The following is a 17,593-nucleotide window of genomic DNA, read 5'->3' on the forward strand; positions in this document are numbered from 1 at the left end:
TCAAGTGATTGTTTCTAATTACCTTGCCCATTTTGTTAACAACGTAATCTTTGCATGTCTCCACAGCATCGTATGCAAACTGGTCATTAAGAGAAGGTGCAGAAAGTTCCTTTTCACTGATTCCATCAATTGTAACAAAATTATCTGTGCATAAGATGAAACCATTACAATACTTCATGTACTACTATTTTTATAGCAGTTGCATAGTACTATATACCAGTCTGCCAGAAATAAAAAAGGCTTCATATACTGCTATTGTATATCTACTGCTACTACACTAGCAATAGCATAATTGCATAAAACTTGCATATACTTCATAAAATGCTTTTCTCAATCAGTTAGTACTGACCAGTTATCCCTAGGCCCAATACAAAGCCAGTCATTTTGTACTGTCTGACTGGAGGAACTGATGATTGAGAGAGAGAGCGGGCAACACGAAAGCCAGAATGCTGATAAAAGTGTCTCCTAAAAGCACTCCTTGTAAACCAGGAGGAGTAGCTACCTATTGAAATCCATGAGCTACCCTGCATGAGAAGAGAAATTGAAGAAGGAAGTGGATTTTTAAAACAATATAATGCAAATAAAATACTAGTAGTAAGCAGTTTTTATTCAATAAAGTTCAAATTTATATACCAGTAGGATATTGTGCCTTCCATCAAAGCTTGGTCCTGAATAATCATCATAAAGATAGTGCGTCTTAAATCCAGGCAGACCATCAAACTGATCTTCAGTACACTCCCATACATTGCCACTGACATCATAAAAACCATTGGAGTTTGGCTTATAAAAATTGACAGGCTAGAATTAAAAAATCAGTGGGTAATCTTGTTAACTTTATGTTCTTACAGTTGATGATCCATATGCAAGATTAGTGTTAGTTTCAGATTCTTCGCTGCTTAAAATAGCACCATCAAATTTTGAATAGCGAGGCTAAAAATTCATTATTAATAATATTAATTAAAGATGAATAAAACCTTGTTTCCTCTCATGATCTGGTGCTCGGCTTCAGTCGGTAGTCTAAACTCCGCCCCTTTCCAACGGCAGTATGCCTTAGCTTCGTGATAGTTAACATCAACTGGCCAATCCCAGGGCATATCAATGACGTCATACAAAGCACGATACCTGTGCACAACAACTTCATTCCTATAATTCCAAACTCCCATTCTGACCTGTACTTCTGTCCATGGCCTTCATTGTTACAATGAGAGTAATCAGAGAGAGTGGATCCACAATTAGACTTACATCCATCAGTACAGACCCAAAACAATGGATGCTTTGGCTGCCTGAATTGGACCCATTGCCAGCCTATTATTGATGTAAATATTGCATGTGAAGACAAGGTATGAAAATATCCTTTGATTATTACCTTCATCAGTCCAGTATTTCTTAGTACTGTATCCACCATCAGCAACAAAGTCGAAAAACTCTTTGTTAGTAATAAGATACTGAGTTGCCTCAAATGCAGGAACTCTAAGATTAAGAAGAATTGTAATAAGAACAGTAATATTTCATCTTCTCACTTAGTAGTTTTAGTTCCATACTCATTGTCCCAGCCATAAGTAGGGAAGTCAGTAGGTTTACCTAATGTAATCTCTCCTTCATTCACTTTAATGAATGCATTAGGACCAACTGGTGTAGGAGAATTAATGGGAGCATACTTCCAGTTAGTGGGACACTCCAAATAATCAACTGGTAACTGACGTATCAACACTGATGACGTTTCAATATGGATCCTATAAATTGCAAAAAGAGAAGAGAAAATAAATTTTTAAAAATCATTTCCATTTACCTCTGGTGCTCTATTCCCATTAGCAAGCTCCACTGCAAATCAAAGAAGATTCAAATTATTTAAAATTAACCTTATCTTACCCAAGGATGATCCATGGTTACAGGTAAAGTGAGTGGTGCATTCTCAATTACTTCAATCACCAGCTCCCTCACTCTGTTCCTGTACTCCATAACTTCACTCAATGATGGCCACTGATAGCTACCACCCATCCTGTAGTTCTCCTAAAATAATAAAAGAGTTGATAATGATACAATGTTATATAATTATCATGCTGTGTACTAAGAATATTAACTAACTGTGTCATCCCAGGACATTTCATCCACTCCGGTTTCAAACATTTTCTCAAAACTTCTGTTAACTCTCTCCTGCATAACAACAAAGTAGAGAGAGCATTTAACAGGTGTTACTATTTTCAATAATTTATTGTTAGGACAACAATAAATGGTGATTAACATAAAAGGTAAAATAGATCAAACTTCACACATCCTGGGCTATGCTGCAGTAATTAGATAACATCAAGACTCATAATATACTATAACTTGGCATGCTTGGAATGAAGCAGTACTATTCAAAAGCAAGAGTATAATGCAACAGCTACCTATACCTTAATGAGTCCAGCTAGCAATAGCTTGTTAACATAGAGAGTGGCTGTGTGACCAAAATAAAAGATGAGAGGCAGACGAAGCCTATCAGGGCACATGTAGAAATACTTCTCATCTAGAAAAAGAGGATGAAAATTATTTCTTTGCTCTTAGCAATGAGAGGTGTGATAGATCTATAGGCTTGGAAATGGGCCAATTTTAGATGTAGTGCTTATAATTAAGTACACAATAGCTCAATTCTTAAAGCTTTTAAAACACAAGTCCCGCAACTATCGACCTTTTATTGCTGAGAAGAGTCCCTCATCCAAATCGTATGCATTTTCAAAGTAGCTTCTCATTTCCCTATAGAGCATGTAGAGGAGAAAGTAGCGGTTTATGCAAAAAATGTATAGATATAGCTTTACTTTCTAGTAAAAAGGTTAAGATTTGGAGGTGCCAGAGATGAGAAGACATATTCCTTCGCTCTAAAGGCCTCCAGTAGTGCAGTGGAGCTCACCCCATTCTCTTTCTCAGACATGATATCAAATTTCTGCAGAAGAGACTAGGCGTGGCTATATAATGGGCGGGGCTGCTGCATTTCTTTGGCTTTGCTGCTTCCTAGAAAGATGGCTACCGCCTCCAGGCCTCAAAAGAGATCAATTGTAGAGTATTTGGGCAGTGATGGAGGCCATAGGTGTGGCTACTGTAAGAGCTCGAGCGGGTTTGTAGCACCTGGAATGTGGGCCCATCAACTAACTGTACAGCATCTACAAGTAATGTTAACACTCCAAGTATATACTCTAATGCATATTCTTACTATAATGGTGTTTTATTAAAATAAAAATTTACTTTTTAATATATACGTGTACACGTATACGTGTTGTTATGTTGCGTACACATTTTGAGCTGATTCTGATCAAAATTGGATTTTTTTACAAATTTTTATATTTACTCAAAAATCGGGTCAAAGTCCCTGTACTATAGTACATGGTCTCAAGCCAAATTTTGCCAAAATTGAAAAAGAGAGAAATCTTCATTTTTATAATTTTTTCTGATACATGATATGTTCTTATGTTGTGCAGAAAGTTTGAGCTGATTCCAAGCAAAGTTGAATTTTTTATGAATTTTCAAAGTTACTCCAAAATCAGGTCAAAGTCCTTGTACTATAGTACAGGAACTTTGGCCAAATTTTGTCAAAATTGAGAAAGAGAGAATTCTCCATTTTTATAATTTTTCCTAATGCGTATACCTGCTCTTATATTGTGTAGAAAGTTTGAGCTGATTCCAATCAAAGTTGGATTTTTTATGAATTTTTAAAGTTACTCCAAAATCGGGCCAAAGCCACTGTTGTATGTTATATAATTATCATTAAAAATGGCTGTTTTAAATTGTTGTTTATTTATTTTGATTGCAACACGAGTCTTTCTAAATATTTAATATTTATGCATAAACAGTTTTTAAAAAGACAGTTTCACTTTTACTCTCTCTATGTCCCTTAGGAATTAACAGACAGAGGCTGGAGAAGAAGCGGAAAGTACATCTATAAACCAGCCAACGAGATGATGTGCTGTCCTCTTTACATTATTCGCTGCGATGCACCAAATTTTGTGCCCTCGAAATCTCAAAAAAGGACTATTAAGAGAATGGCCACTTTTCTCAAAACCGGAAAGAAACCAAGAGATGGGTGTGATGAGGAGGAGACAAGAATTGACGCTAAAAGTGACGGTCAAGATAAGCCACGCTTACTTGAAGGCATGGCTAAGTTACCGGAAGCAGAGGGTAAGTTGAAAGTGAAAACTGTTCGTCCTGGTGAAGGAGCTGATCCTAGTAAGCCTCCGGCAAGAAAAGCTAAAGACATAAGAAAAGAAAAGAAATTATTAAAAATGCAGCAAATGGATCAAAGTGAAGCCACACCCATAACGACGCCCAAAGCTCAGCCGACTAGAAAATCACTTGAAGATTACTTAGAAGAAATTCAACCATCCGAAGACTCCGCCCATAAGCTAACGATAAAACTAGTACGGTCACATCCAGAATCAAAAGAATTTACGGAATCTTATTTTGAAAGTTATGAGGTTTATAAAAAGTATCAAATGAGCGTACATAAGGACACACCTGATAAATGTACCGTAAAAGATTTCAAAAGGTTTCTTGTTGATTCCCCGCTTTGCGAAGAACCCGGACCCAAGGGGTGGGACTGTGGCTATGGCTCGTACCATCTACAATATCGAATAGATGGAAAATTAATTATGGTGGGTGTGATTGATGTACTGCCAGAGATCGTGTCGTCAAAGTACGTTTATTATGATCCTGATTTCGATTTCTTGAGACTCGGAGTGATATCGGCTCTCAACGAGATGGGACTCGTGAGAAAACTCCATTCCCACAATCCAACCCTCCGCTATTACTGCATGGGGTATTATGTACACGATTGTCAAAAAATGAAATATAAAGGCGAGTATTTCCCGTCCTTCTTGCTCTGCCCTGTCACCAATCGCTACGTTCCTTTCGAGATCTGCCAGAAAAAGTTAGACGTTTCAAAATATGCTCGTTTCGACGACGAAGGTAGCCCAGAAGAACCACCAAATGAGGAGGGCACAATGGTAATGTATCGTAGACAGCTGCTACCTTATGGGATAGTAAGGAGGATCATAACTGATAGAGAACGAAGGGAGTTTGAAAGCAAAGTTAAGGAATATACTCAGTTAGCTGGAGCTTCTGTTGCAAAAACTTGCTTTCTATTTCTTGCTTGATTAGTACATTTTCATCATTTAATCTACTATCCATTAATCATTGGAAAAAATTCTTTTTATTAAAGTACTCTTGTACATGTGCCTTCTTTTTCTTACACTTTTTTGATTAACTTTTAAAAATGAAAGTCTATTGATAACAACAAATACAACAAGGAGAGAGAGAGAGAGAGTAGTGCATGAAAGTGTACAGTATATACCAAGTTCTGAAAATCTTTGATGTCAATTACTTATAGTATAGTTACTCAGACGCTAAGGTCTGCACAAGTTCACAAAAAACAGTATAGCTATATGAAAAAACGAAACAGAGGGAGACAGTGTGTGTGAGAAGAAGAGAAACTCCTCTCTCCTATAATTTTTCAAGAGGAATACTACCTCCACCACCATTCTCATTTTCATTCTCTAATGTCCTTCGATTTATAGCTTTGACCGGCTCATTATTAAAATTGAAATCACTCTTGGTACCATCAGAATCGCTAACCCTGCAATACACGTTCCACAAGAAGCAAGTAACTAAAAGAGCAACTATAATCAATGCAGCAAGGATACCAAACGTTAGTCCTAGTATGATAGGAAGTGAGGAAGCATCCGTAGACGAGGCAGTAGTATTTGAGCCTATTCAATGAACAGAATTAAAGGATGTCGTTTAAAGAGGTATTGCATACTGGGGGTTGATGGAGGAGAGCATGAGTCTCTTAAGCAAGCTGGCAGTGATCTTATTGATGAGTGGTTGCAGCAGTCTGCATCAGTAGTAACACAACATGTGCCAAGTGGTAGACAAGAGCTTTGTTCAGTGCACCAGCTACAGGATAATAGGTTACATGTACTGAGTAGAGAGAGAGAGAACATCATACATGGTAAAGGAAAAATAACAATAATTCTCTTACACATTAGTTTGATTCATACAAGTTTGAGGACAGGCCATAACATCATCAGGAATGACTGGAAAGGAATCAGCTCTTTCATAAGTGGCTGGAGCCATTTTCATAGGACAGACAGGAAAACTATAAAAAAATAAATTAGAAAATAAAAATGCATGCATCGTGAAAATCCTTTTATTCACTAACTCGTAGGCGGTATTGTTACATGCTGAAGTCCTACAAGTGCAGGGACACTGTAAATCATTAGTAAAAGTATCACAGAATGAACACACAGTTTGCTATGAGAACAAAAAATATCAATAGATCACACAAGAATCATGTGACTTACCCCAGCACGACAGAAAGAAAAAGCAGTAGGTAAACAAGTTGATTTTTGCTTGGAAACAATGAAATATCCAGTTGTGCCACTTATAGGACTTATCTAAAGGAGAAAGAATGACTGAATAAAAGTCATAATTATACTTACACAATAGTCCCTGCACCCATTTTCAGTAATGTAACAAGAATTTGATGATATAGCTGAAGAATTGACCTGCAGAAAAACATTACTGATACAGCCATCCATCACTTAAAGTTCCTTACATAATAGAATCTGTCATGATTGACACCCAAATCATTAATATTATTACAACCAGTCTTCACTAACACTCCATTATTAATCATAGATAATGTAATGCCATCATACTGTGTATTAAGAGAAATAAATTTTTAAAATTATTTAAAATTTTTAAAATTAATTTCTCTTATACTAACATCAGTGTGTTCTGTAATATGACGAGGCGGTGTAACTGTATTTGGTAACAAAACAAAATACCCATCACTTGTAATCACTGTACACCTGGAGATTAATAAACAATCACACGACACATCACATGATCATACTCTCTATTGCTGACTCCACAAAATCTGCCACCAAAAGCTTCATCCATGTCCTCCAATAATGAGCTCATGCTGACGTCAGCAGATAAGACACTGAAAAGTGGATTTCTATCTCCTCTATAAAGTGGGTGTGTCTATATATAATATAACTACACCCATTACTCACATTGATAGTCGAACGGATTCACTGATGCTGTAGAGTAAAGTACCTAATTCAGGAAACAATGGATCGGTAAATGCTGGAGTGAGTGAGAGGACATTATCGTTAGTAATAGCAGAAATATAAGAAGGAAGTCCTTTAGGATCAAACTCATTAGATAACTGTAGACCACGATAACTTAGAAATATACCGGTGGGTGTGGTCAAATAACTATGAATATTAATGGATAATTAATAAAAATTAATAAAAATTAATAATTATATTCATTACCGTCTAATTATTGATTCGTAATTATTAGTGGATCTAAGCCACGCCCTCTCAATACGAGAATGGACAGACACAGCTTCAGCTATGCCACTCTGCAAAAAATAAAATAAATCATGCTATTAATTATACCTATTTCTTACATTAGCATAAGATGAACTTCTTGAATTACCCTTGATGTACTCTGAAAAGGTTCTTAGTTCTGATGAGTTGGGCGGAGTTAGAGGCGTGGTTATTTGAAGTGTTAATGAATTACGAGAAGTGTATTGACAGTACTCGGTACAACTATCAGTTGATGAATCAAGTAAATCTTGATAGATAGGGACTGATCTTTGACTGTATGAACCTACAATACCATAAAATAATAAGGACATCAATATGCACCAGAAAATGTAATAAAAATTGGGGGTCATTTCTATAGCCTTGGGTATTTTTCAGAATTTTGGCATTCTCTTAAAATGGCTGTAACTTGAAAAATTGAAGTCAAAATCAGCTCAAACTTTCTACATAGCATAAGGACATCAATATGTATAAGAAAATGTAATAAAAATTGGGGGTGATTTTGGAGCCATTTTTCAGAAAAAACCATGGGCTATAGCTATAGCCTTGGGTATTTTTCAGAAATTTGGCATTTTCTTAAAATGGCCATAACTTGAAAAATTGAAGTCGGAATCAGCTCAAACTTTCTACACAGCATAAGGGCATCAATATGTATCTTAAAATGTAATAAAAATTGGGGGTCATTTCGGAGCCATTTTTCGGAAAAAACCATGGGCTATATATATATAGCCTTGGGTATTTTTCAGAATTTCGGTGTTCTCTTAAAATGGCCATAACTTGAAAAATTGAAGTTGGAATCAACTCAAACTTTCTACATAGCATAAAGACATCAATATGTATCTTAAAATGTAATAAAAATTGAGGGTCATTTCGGAGCCATTTTTCGGAAAAAACCATGGGCTATATAGCCTTGGGTATTTTTCAGAATTTCGGTGTTTTCTTAAAATGGCCATAACTTGAAAAATTGAAGTCAGAATCAGCTCAAACTTTCTACATAGCATAAAGACATCAATATGTATCTTAAAGTGTAATAAAAATTTGGGGTGATTCCGGAGCCATTTTTTGTAAAATTTTCTTAAAATGGCCATAACTTGAAAAATTCAAGTCAGAATCACCTCAAATCTTTTGCATGTATGTAGCACAAGGACATCAAATTAATATGTATCTGAAAATGTAATAAAAATTGGGGATCATTCTGGAGCCATTTTTTGGAAAAAACCATGGCCTTAAGTATTTTTCAAAAACTAGACCGTTTTAAAAATGATAATAGCTCAAAAAATTGAAGTCAAAATCAGCTCAAGCCTTCTACACAGTGCAAGGACATCAAATCAATATGTATCAATACAATGGTATAATAATTACCAGAAATATCAGGTACTCTGAATGTATTAACAACTGACTGATCCTCATCAGCTAACACCAAACAAGCAAATATGTTCAACAGTGGAGTAGATTGCGAATGCGTCACAAAAACTTCATCATCAAGGACTTGCCAGCAGTAATAGGTGGAGGGAACAATACGAGTGAAATAACTTTGATTATTATTAGAGTATAATAATGTATTATTGAACGGCAAGGACTCATTCTCTCCACTACAAAAAAGAGAAAGTAGAAAAAAGTATATCTCAGTAATCTCTCAGTTTATTACAGTATACTTCAGTATACTATCTGCTTACTTCAAGATGGCACTCAAGATGGTTGGAAATGCTTCATTATTTTCAATAGTGGTGGGGTCAATGTCATAAACATAAGTAGTAGGATATCTACTGTGATACATCATTTTACCTATCAAAAATATCATATAATACATGTACATGTATATACTAACCGTCTCCTTTCATTACAAAATAATACGAGGATGGACGATTATTAAGGACGTCCATTTCTAGCCCTGCAAAGAGTCGTTTCCAGGGACTACGAACAGTAGCCACGCCTACTAGATTATTAGTATCATCAGCAATAATCTGTGAAACAGAGAGACAGAGTTCTGAGAGAGAGAGAGAGAAAGAGAGAGAGAGAGGGAGAGGGAGAGAGAGAGAGAGAGAGAGAGAGAGAGAGAGAGAGAGGGAGGGAGAGAGAGAGAGAGAGAGAGGGAGAGGGAGAGGGAGAGAGAGAGGGGGAGGGAGAGGGAGAGGGAGAGGGAGAGGGAGAGGGAGAGGGAGAGGGAGAGGGAGAGGGAGAGGGAGAGGGAGAGGGAGAGGGAGAGGGAGGGAGAGTGAGGCAAGTGAATATTAAATGATTCATTACCTCCTTTGGAGTTAAAATCGGTTGCAACTAAATTGGGCGGAGTCGGAGAAAAATCAGCATTAGCTGTAAAGAAATGTAAATAGTTATTAATCTCTGATAATGGGACAGAATTCCTTGCAGGAGACAAACCCAACGAGTTAGCAGATGAAGAAACTGTTAAAAATAAAAATAATTAATAGTTACATTGATTATGATTTTAAAATACAACAAACCATTTCTCTATAACAAATAATAATACTTATAATAATAATAATAATAATAATAATAATAATAATAATAATAATAATAAATCCACGAATAAAATCCCAGAAAACATCACTTACGCTGGTTGGCATATACAATCGTAAAAAACCCAGCTGCTGGTATATTATTGAATGTTGCTCCATCAAACCCATAGGCATCGTTCTCAGTTATTATTATCAATCGCTCTAGACCAGTAACTGCATTAAAGAGATCCCATGTCTTGTTAAAAGCCTCTTGATAATCCCTTGTACCTAAAAATGCATAATAAATAAATAGATAAATAATGATAACTCACGTGAATCTAATAATTCTTCATTGATTATTCTTGATAGTATCCATTTTTGTGATTCTGTGGCAGGTTCAAAAGAAGACGGACACATCCTTTGTCTGTTAGTGCTCACCACAACTAGCGATATCTATATTAGGAACACGTTACTATAAATAGCATCAAACTGATGACATCACTGTCATGTCACTACACAGGATTGTGGCATATAGTACTGTACATGTACTTATGTTGTGTAGAAAGTGTGAACAGGATCTCATCATAACTGAATTTTTACAAATTTTAAAAGTTGCTCAAAATCGGGTAAAAGTCCCTGTACTATAGTACACAGTCTCAAGCCAAACTTTGCCAAAAATGAAAAAAAAAGAATTCTCCATTTTTATAACTTTATCTGATGCATATACATGTACTTATGGTTGTGTAGAAAGTTTGAATAGATTCCAATCAAAATTGAATTTTTTATGAATTTTTAAAGTTACTCCAAAAGACATACTTGCCATTACAATGTATAGCTCACTTACTGTAGCATGCTTTGTGGGAAACCCTATGTGTTACTATAAATAGCATCAAAGTAATGACATAAAACTATTAATATCAACATTGCTTTCAAGCCAATATTTACTACATACAAAAGTAGTAGCATCTGTGTTTCTGTGTTGCTATTAATAGTAACACAGCTTGTTGCTAAAAATAGACTTACCATATCAATCTCTGTGAGAGATCCAATGACTTTTAGTGCAGCTTCCTTTAAAATGGTGATATTACTGGCTCCGTTAAGATTCAAAAACAACACAATATAGCGAGTACCTGCAGACACATTAGTAGCACGAGTATACCAAGTACTATATAAAGGAAGAAAAACAATAAATTACTGTTGTATACTCTGCATGTTTCATTATTGTTTTCAGTATAAGAAATAAGGATTTCGTTAAGAGCTACACCCTTAACTACTCTCCTATCCAAAAATTGGACACGTTCTTCAAAGTCATAATTGACCTGACAGCTGCTTATATGCTCTGTCTTTATAAAGCAGACATTTGGAAAAGTATATCGTGGGTTGCCCCTATAACCATATTCATTACAATAAATTAAGGTATTATAGAAGGTGTTGTTTATGATAATAGTGTGTTTAGTTGTGTAACACTACAATTCCAAGACAAATATTTGTACTACTATTACCTGCACATCACTAAAATAGCATACATGTCATGTAGTCTGAAGTACAAGTGTATACATGTACATTGTACTATTGTACTTGTGTTTACTTTAAAATGTACACATAAGGTATGTAGATAATTTCAAATATGATGTACATGTACATATGAACTTGTATGCAATTCGTAATACTATAGATCAGGAAATTTGTGTGGTAGAAAATTTTTGAGTTTCAAAATAGTTCTGTGATTTAATGTTTACTAAATAAGATTGTGTCATGTATTATTGAATGCTTTATATGGGTGATCTAATTTTTTGGAAAATTCTAATCCAGTAAAATTAAAATCACATTAAAAATTTGCAGATAGACTGTAATTCCATTAGAACTATTGATATGTATTGTGTACTAAAGAACCTCTCATGCTCCTCTTACGTTAGTCTAGGGTCTAAGCTACTGCAGTTTGCTCCCGAGGACGTTTTTGCTATTCTTGGGAACTCTAACAAGGAACCGTCATTGAAACCCACTTGAACCTCATCAGCTCCATTCAAGGGAGACAAGCTGACGTACAGGTCTTCTATGACAGAGTTAGAGCCTTCTGTCTGGACACATTTATAACAGCAATCACCCGAATTACTAAAAAATTGCAAAAAATAATAATAATAATTAAGCACTAAAATTTAACAGCCATGCCCATAAGTTACGCCCCTTAATTAATACCTGCAGCAGTCTGGTGGTATCACAGTTGTATTATCAACAATATCAAAATCGGCATTTGATGCTTGGTTGATTATCCGAACCATCAACTGAGCTTGGGTTCTGGGATTTGACAAGAATAGCTAAAAAAGAGAGAAAATAGAGAATAATAATAATAATAATAATAATAATAATAATAAGAAGAAGAAGAATAGCGATATTTCAAATATAAAACACAATGACAAGTACATAAATGGAGATATTTAAATCGATAAATCTCTTATCAGAGCAGCTGTTTTGTGTAATAGAAACAATTAAGGCACAACTTTACTACACAAAACAATAACTACAATTAACCATAACATGTGGGTGTGGTCAACTAATTGGCATAAACAGAGAAATGGAGGATCACTATAATAGTGTGTGGTTGCCAGCAAGTGTATACTGGTATTGTACAACCATAAAACAAGCAACAGGTTCCAGTATAGAGTAATAATAATATACTGACTCAACCACAACTTAAGACTACAGACATTTCTTATGTACACACATCAAAGCAAACTGTAGACAGTCTCTCACCTTCACCTTCTCTCCCTCTCCCTCTCTCTCTCCCTCTCTCTCTCTCTCCCTCTCTCTCCCTCTCCCTCTCTCTCTCTCTCTCTCTCTCTTTTAATAATTCACAAATTGACACTATCAGTCACACCAACACCTCCATCATTGACTATCTCATTCTTAGCCTTTGAATATCTCAATTCTGCAAATTCTACACCAAAAATCACACGAAAACATGAAACATAACATAATCATACTTTGCCTGCTCTTGCTCCTCACTCTTCTCTCCTTCCCTCTCTCTCTCTCCCTCCCCCCCTCTCTCTTTCTCTATAGACACACTGACAGCATTCCAAAGACAGGTCCATGTACTAATGCGCTAATGCGACAAGACAGTCAAATGAATGCCAACAATGAAATAACAACACAGCTAGCCCCTGAAAAATCTATAGAGAGACACAGGCTTCATACAACTATTTCATTAACTCATTTACTCCACCACATCTTTTACTGGACCACATAATCCTCAAAATCCCATATATATATATATATATATATATATATCAGCTTTCATTATCATCATCATTATTATATAAGAGATAATATCAGCAGTACTATACCAACTATTAATGGGATACCGATTGACTAATATCAAATTACACTTACATTCCTTTATAGTAGTAACTAAATTATGTATATACATGCACATACATACATGTAAAATTAAGAATGAAAGAAATGATTGTTGTATGTACTGCAGATATCTCCTTGTTTTTATTGCCTTATAAAGACTACCGTGTTAATAATAGTCACAAACATGACGACAACATCAACACTGTGACAACACTCTTGACCAACCAGCTGCTGTGAAGCGAGAAAAGCTCCCACAAACCGCCCACGCATGGGAATAACATTATAAATTAACTTATCAATGGCAACTGGGCATGACAAATCACAATGTATATACAAATCCCTAGCAAATTAAAGCCTCTTTATTCCAGACACCATTGGGCCCAAAGCTACATGTACAGTGTAGCCTCTTTATTAAGGACACCATTGGACCCACACTACCTGTCCTTAATACATGTACAGTGTAGCCTCTTTATTAAGGACACCATTGGGCTCACACTACCTGTCCTTAATACATGTACAGTGTAGCCTCTTTATTAAGGACACCATTGGGCCCACACTACCTGTCCTTAATACATGTACAGTGTAGCCTCTTTATTAAGGACACCATTGGGCCCACACTACCTGTCCTTAATACATGTACAGTGTAGCCTCTTTATTAAGGACACCATTGGGCCCACACTACCTGTCCTTAATACATGTACAGTGTAGCCTCTTTATTAAGGACACCATTGGACCCACACTAGCTGTCCTTAATACAGAGGTGTCCTCATTTCAGAGGTACTTTTTTATAGGCTTGTAGTACCAATTGGGACATTACGAAATGTCCCTCATTATAAAAGGGAATGCCCCCCTTATTGAGCAATAGCTTATTTAATCTCTATTATTTTAATGCATGTATGTGTACAAGCTCTTACTAGGCTCTGAATGGCCGACAGTTCATCAACTTCAATAGTAGAGTAATTAACCAGAACTGAACTGTATTGAGACTGAGAGAAAGAGAGAGAGAGAGAGACAGTTATGACAAGTATACAAGACAGTATAAATTAGCAGGGTGACAGTAAGAGTAGATCTTGGTGACAGTACAGTGAAAAATTACATGTGAATGTGCATGTGCCTGCTCTTTTCAAGTGTTAGTGTCAAACACGTCAGCAAAATTCAAAAAATGGATAAAGATAGTGTTTGAACGTACATTACTTACTGTCCATCGATTTATTAAAAATAGCTATAAATAATAACAGTCAGAGACAAGGGTATTTACAACACAAACACTAAATGAAGTATCACATGCATGTAGATGTAGATGTATTCTATAGTGACAAAAACATGTACATGTATACAGTCTACATGCTTTTACTTAAATTAAAAGGGTCCTGACTCCAAAGGAGTGTTTAAAGCTTACTTTCATGTATTCTACTCCCAGTCCATTTGTTCTTAGTTGTCTGAATTTTTCAGAGAGACGGTTTCCTGCCTCTGTCATTTGAGCCTCACTAGGTAAGGCCGCAATTGAGAGAGAGGGAGAGAGGAGGAGGAGCAAGAGAAGGTAGAGGAAAGAGCTAGCCATGACTTGGCTCTCTCTTTTTTGGCTGTGTGTATTTTACAGCAAAGAGAAAGCGAGAAAGAAAGGAAATAATATCGATTACTGTCACCACAATAATTAATAGTAATAATTAATAAAAATAGGCTAATTAATAAATATCAATGTTTAATAGGTTTTAAATTTATAGTCAAATAATTTTAATAAAATGGCTACCAGACCTTTACTCTCTATTGCTGCTGTTTCAGGACTTAGGGCGGCTCTATTACACTCTAGAAGTATCCCCAGACAATTTTACTCTGCTAGTATCCTGGAGAGAAGAAGAAAGAAAGCAAAAGATGGCCTTTATAACTCAAGAAATGGTACTGTGTGGGTGTGGCCTAATAAAAAACGTCACTACTGCACCTCACCATCAGAAAATGAAACAGAAAAAGAAAAGTAAAAAAAATTATTAAATAATGTACAAATTTTAAATAATTCCGAGAAGCTCACAATTATTTTAACACTTAATTTTAACATTTATTTTCACCTTGAGCTCCGCCCTATAATAAACTCCATTCTATTATGATAATAATAATTATAACATTAAATCATCACCTTTTTTTTAGTATTAGTGTTACGTACATCGGCAAAGATGGAGAGAGACATGAAGTAAAAGGAAAAGTCGGAGACAACCTACTCCATCTTGCTCACAGACACGGCATAGACATGGAGGGTGAGGATAAAGTGTAAAATGTGCATTAATTGGAATTATATTATCCAGGTGCTTGTGAAGCTTCGTTGGCATGTACTACATGTCACGTATACGTTGAAAATGAATATTTTGATTTATTACCAGAGGCACACGAAGAGTAAGTTTTCATTTTAATTAGTTCATTTTATGTGTACATAATTTGAATATACCGTAGATCAGGAAATTAGTGTGGTAGGAAATTTTTGCGGCTTAAAATTGTGCTGTGACTTAATTTTTACTAAATAAGACCGTGTCATGTATTATTGAATGTGGTATGTAATTATATGGGTAATCTAATTTTTGCGAAATTCTAATCCAGTAAAATTTAAATCACAGCAAAAATTTCCAGATAGACAGTATCCACTTTCTTTCTCAGAGAAGAAGATTTGCTCGATCTTGCTCCATTTTTACAAGAGAACTCCCGACTAGGCTGCCAAGTCATCCTAACTAAAGAACTCGATGGCATGACCGTAACACTTCCAAAAGTGACAAGAAACTTTTATGTTGATGGCCACACTCCTCAACCTCACTGAAGAGTGTTGATGCATGCATATTAATACAAATACAGTTATAATTGCGATGTATTATAAATTTTTGTGATCATGTAGCAAAATTAATGATAGCTAGACAATAAAAAATAAAAGAAACAAGTTACAGCATTGCTTTATGTACATGTATACATGTAGCTCTCTATTTTTTAATACTTAAAAATGTTTGAAACTGGAGTTCAAACTTCAAATGATAGCACACTTCATTTGAGGTAGTGCTGGGTGTCGTTTCCTTTGTAACTCCTCTATTGGCTTGTGATAGTTATCCATCATCCACTTGTAATCATTGCTAGTGTAAATTAGATACAGTATCTTTTGTTTTTGGCGACTGGGCCCTAATGGAAAGGAATGAACCAGTCTCAATTTGTGTTTGATGGTTGTCTCATCAACAAATTTGATGACAGAAGGATTGATTGTTTTATCAAATATGAATATGATCCCCATGGTTTCGGGATTATAAGAAAGACAATACTTTATTAGCTGGACTTCTTCTTCATGGGTCAGTTGAGAATAATTCTGATAGTCTCTGAGACGACTTAAAGAATCAGCTAATTGACTATCTAATTCAAAGCAGCTGCAGACAGTGTTGAAGTAGTACATCAAGATAGCTATGGGATCATTGGGTACAAAGACTTTAACCTGCTCCCCATTGACATGTATTTCTATCTTCTCCTGGTTCTGAACTGATGATGCCATCATATGCTCTGCAGTCTTTCAAAGTTGTTAAGCTGTTTTGTTTTTCAGTCATGTGATCATAAAATATGAATATTGTAGATCTACACACAGTAATGAATTCTATGAATGACATTGGAGTAGCTTACATACAGAAGCATGCATATAAACACAATGGTTCAAAACATTTTCATCGATCATTTATAAATCCTTTTTTTGTATGTTTTATAAGTCGAAAATTTCTGCACATGCTGTGCAATTTTGACACATCATTGAATCCAAAACTTTATTGTTTCAAACAAGTATAGCAATTGAAATAATATCAAATAAATCTACAGGGGCTTATAGCAATAACAATTGGTACACAACAGCTCTACAGTGTATAGTCAATAGACTATTGTAAACTGGACATGTGTAAACAACCCTAGACACAAAACAACAACAGTGATCACACAATACTAACTAAACACAGTATTATACTTGCACTCCTACATACTAAAAGGCAATGCAGTATTACTAATAGCAACACTTGCTAATAGTTCAATGGTTCATTCTTCAGAGTATAGTGCAGGAACTGCTCTCCCTGCGACGGGCAGGAGGACGACGTGGGGGAGGCTCAATACGACGTTGAGCAGGACGGTTGAGTCTCCTCTGCACTGCTTTAAGTGGCTCAATGAAGTTGTTCTCCATCCACCTCTTCTCGAAAAACATGACACTTTGTACTTTTTTCTGCTGTCCTCCAATGAGGAGAGAGTTGGTCACAAGAATGTCTGTTTTAACAGCACTTATCTCAACAAACTTGTTTGTGGATGATCCACAATCATTGACTGGATGGAATATCGATCCAATCAAGTTGTCAGGACTGAGAGCAAGACAGAGAACTATGAGTTGAGCCTCTTCTTCGCTGGTCAATCGATGATAATTCTGATAATCTC

General features: G+C 35.7%; 5 protein-coding genes across 8 annotated transcripts in view; 2 read left to right on the top strand and 3 right to left on the bottom strand.

Moving 5' to 3' along the window:
* The window catches only part of LOC100641515 (ergothioneine biosynthesis protein 1-like), a 7,979-nt gene extending 5,056 nt beyond the window's left edge, over nucleotides 1–2,923 (bottom strand). Inside the window, exons 1-8 of one of the 4 annotated variants that reach the window (XM_019998947.1) lie at nucleotides 2,796–2,923; nucleotides 2,669–2,733; nucleotides 2,394–2,506; nucleotides 2,086–2,154; nucleotides 1,870–2,010; nucleotides 1,790–1,821; nucleotides 1,521–1,733; nucleotides 1,367–1,470 (exon numbers count right to left, since the gene is read on the bottom strand). In XM_019998947.1, coding sequence (XP_019854506.1) covers nucleotides 1,367–1,470; nucleotides 1,521–1,733; nucleotides 1,790–1,821; nucleotides 1,870–2,010; nucleotides 2,086–2,154; nucleotides 2,394–2,506; nucleotides 2,669–2,733; nucleotides 2,796–2,908 — 850 coding nt within the window. In that variant the 5' untranslated portion in view covers nucleotides 2,909–2,923. The remainder of the gene's footprint in view (nucleotides 1–1,366; nucleotides 1,471–1,520; nucleotides 1,734–1,789; nucleotides 1,822–1,869; nucleotides 2,011–2,085; nucleotides 2,155–2,393; nucleotides 2,507–2,668; nucleotides 2,734–2,795) is intronic. The other 3 variants (XM_019998946.1, XM_019998945.1, XM_019998944.1) reach the window with 3 other exon arrangements.
* A 34-nt stretch (nucleotides 2,924–2,957) lies between these two features.
* Nucleotides 2,958–5,399, top strand: LOC100641771 (arginyl-tRNA--protein transferase 1-like). Its single transcript, XM_003388049.3, has 2 exons — nucleotides 2,958–3,143; nucleotides 3,870–5,399. The coding sequence occupies exons 1-2, from the start codon at nucleotides 2,997–2,999 to the stop codon at nucleotides 5,121–5,123; spliced, it is 1,401 nt and encodes a 466-aa protein (XP_003388097.1). The 5' UTR covers nucleotides 2,958–2,996; the 3' UTR covers nucleotides 5,124–5,399.
* Nucleotides 5,235–14,800, bottom strand: LOC100641897 (uncharacterized). The gene is made up of 23 exons (XM_019998943.1): nucleotides 14,571–14,800; nucleotides 14,086–14,157; nucleotides 12,014–12,132; nucleotides 11,729–11,929; nucleotides 10,841–10,982; nucleotides 10,150–10,270; nucleotides 9,935–10,105; nucleotides 9,612–9,764; nucleotides 9,193–9,351; nucleotides 9,041–9,149; nucleotides 8,727–8,956; nucleotides 7,448–7,650; nucleotides 7,311–7,399; nucleotides 7,047–7,250; nucleotides 6,884–6,997; nucleotides 6,755–6,839; nucleotides 6,584–6,685; nucleotides 6,468–6,533; nucleotides 6,330–6,422; nucleotides 6,188–6,279; nucleotides 6,008–6,124; nucleotides 5,786–5,946; nucleotides 5,235–5,735 (listed from the first exon to the last, which is right to left on the bottom strand). Exons 1-23 carry the CDS (start codon nucleotides 14,730–14,732, stop codon nucleotides 5,470–5,472), a joined length of 3,231 nt encoding a protein of 1,076 aa, XP_019854502.1. The 5' UTR covers nucleotides 14,733–14,800; the 3' UTR covers nucleotides 5,235–5,469.
* Nucleotides 14,801–14,897: 97 nt separating this feature from the next.
* LOC100642021 (adrenodoxin-like protein, mitochondrial) lies at nucleotides 14,898–16,163 on the top strand. Its single transcript, XM_003388051.3, has 4 exons — nucleotides 14,898–15,143; nucleotides 15,314–15,420; nucleotides 15,469–15,556; nucleotides 15,815–16,163. The coding sequence occupies exons 1-4, from the start codon at nucleotides 14,914–14,916 to the stop codon at nucleotides 15,969–15,971; spliced, it is 582 nt and encodes a 193-aa protein (XP_003388099.1). The 5' UTR covers nucleotides 14,898–14,913; the 3' UTR covers nucleotides 15,972–16,163.
* Nucleotides 16,164–16,943: 780 nt separating this feature from the next.
* LOC109583548 (uncharacterized) overlaps nucleotides 16,944–17,593 on the bottom strand; it is a 20,753-nt gene continuing 20,103 nt past the window's right edge. The window contains exon 3 of the mRNA XM_019998958.1: nucleotides 16,944–17,590. Within this exon, the coding sequence (XP_019854517.1) occupies nucleotides 17,214–17,590 (377 nt within the window). The 3' untranslated portion in view covers nucleotides 16,944–17,213. The remainder of the gene's footprint in view (nucleotides 17,591–17,593) is intronic.

This window comes from Amphimedon queenslandica, unplaced genomic scaffold (assembly GCF_000090795.2).
Source record: "Amphimedon queenslandica unplaced genomic scaffold, v1.1 AMPQUscaffold_13298, whole genome shotgun sequence".
NCBI lineage: Eukaryota > Metazoa > Porifera > Demospongiae > Haplosclerida > Niphatidae > Amphimedon > Amphimedon queenslandica.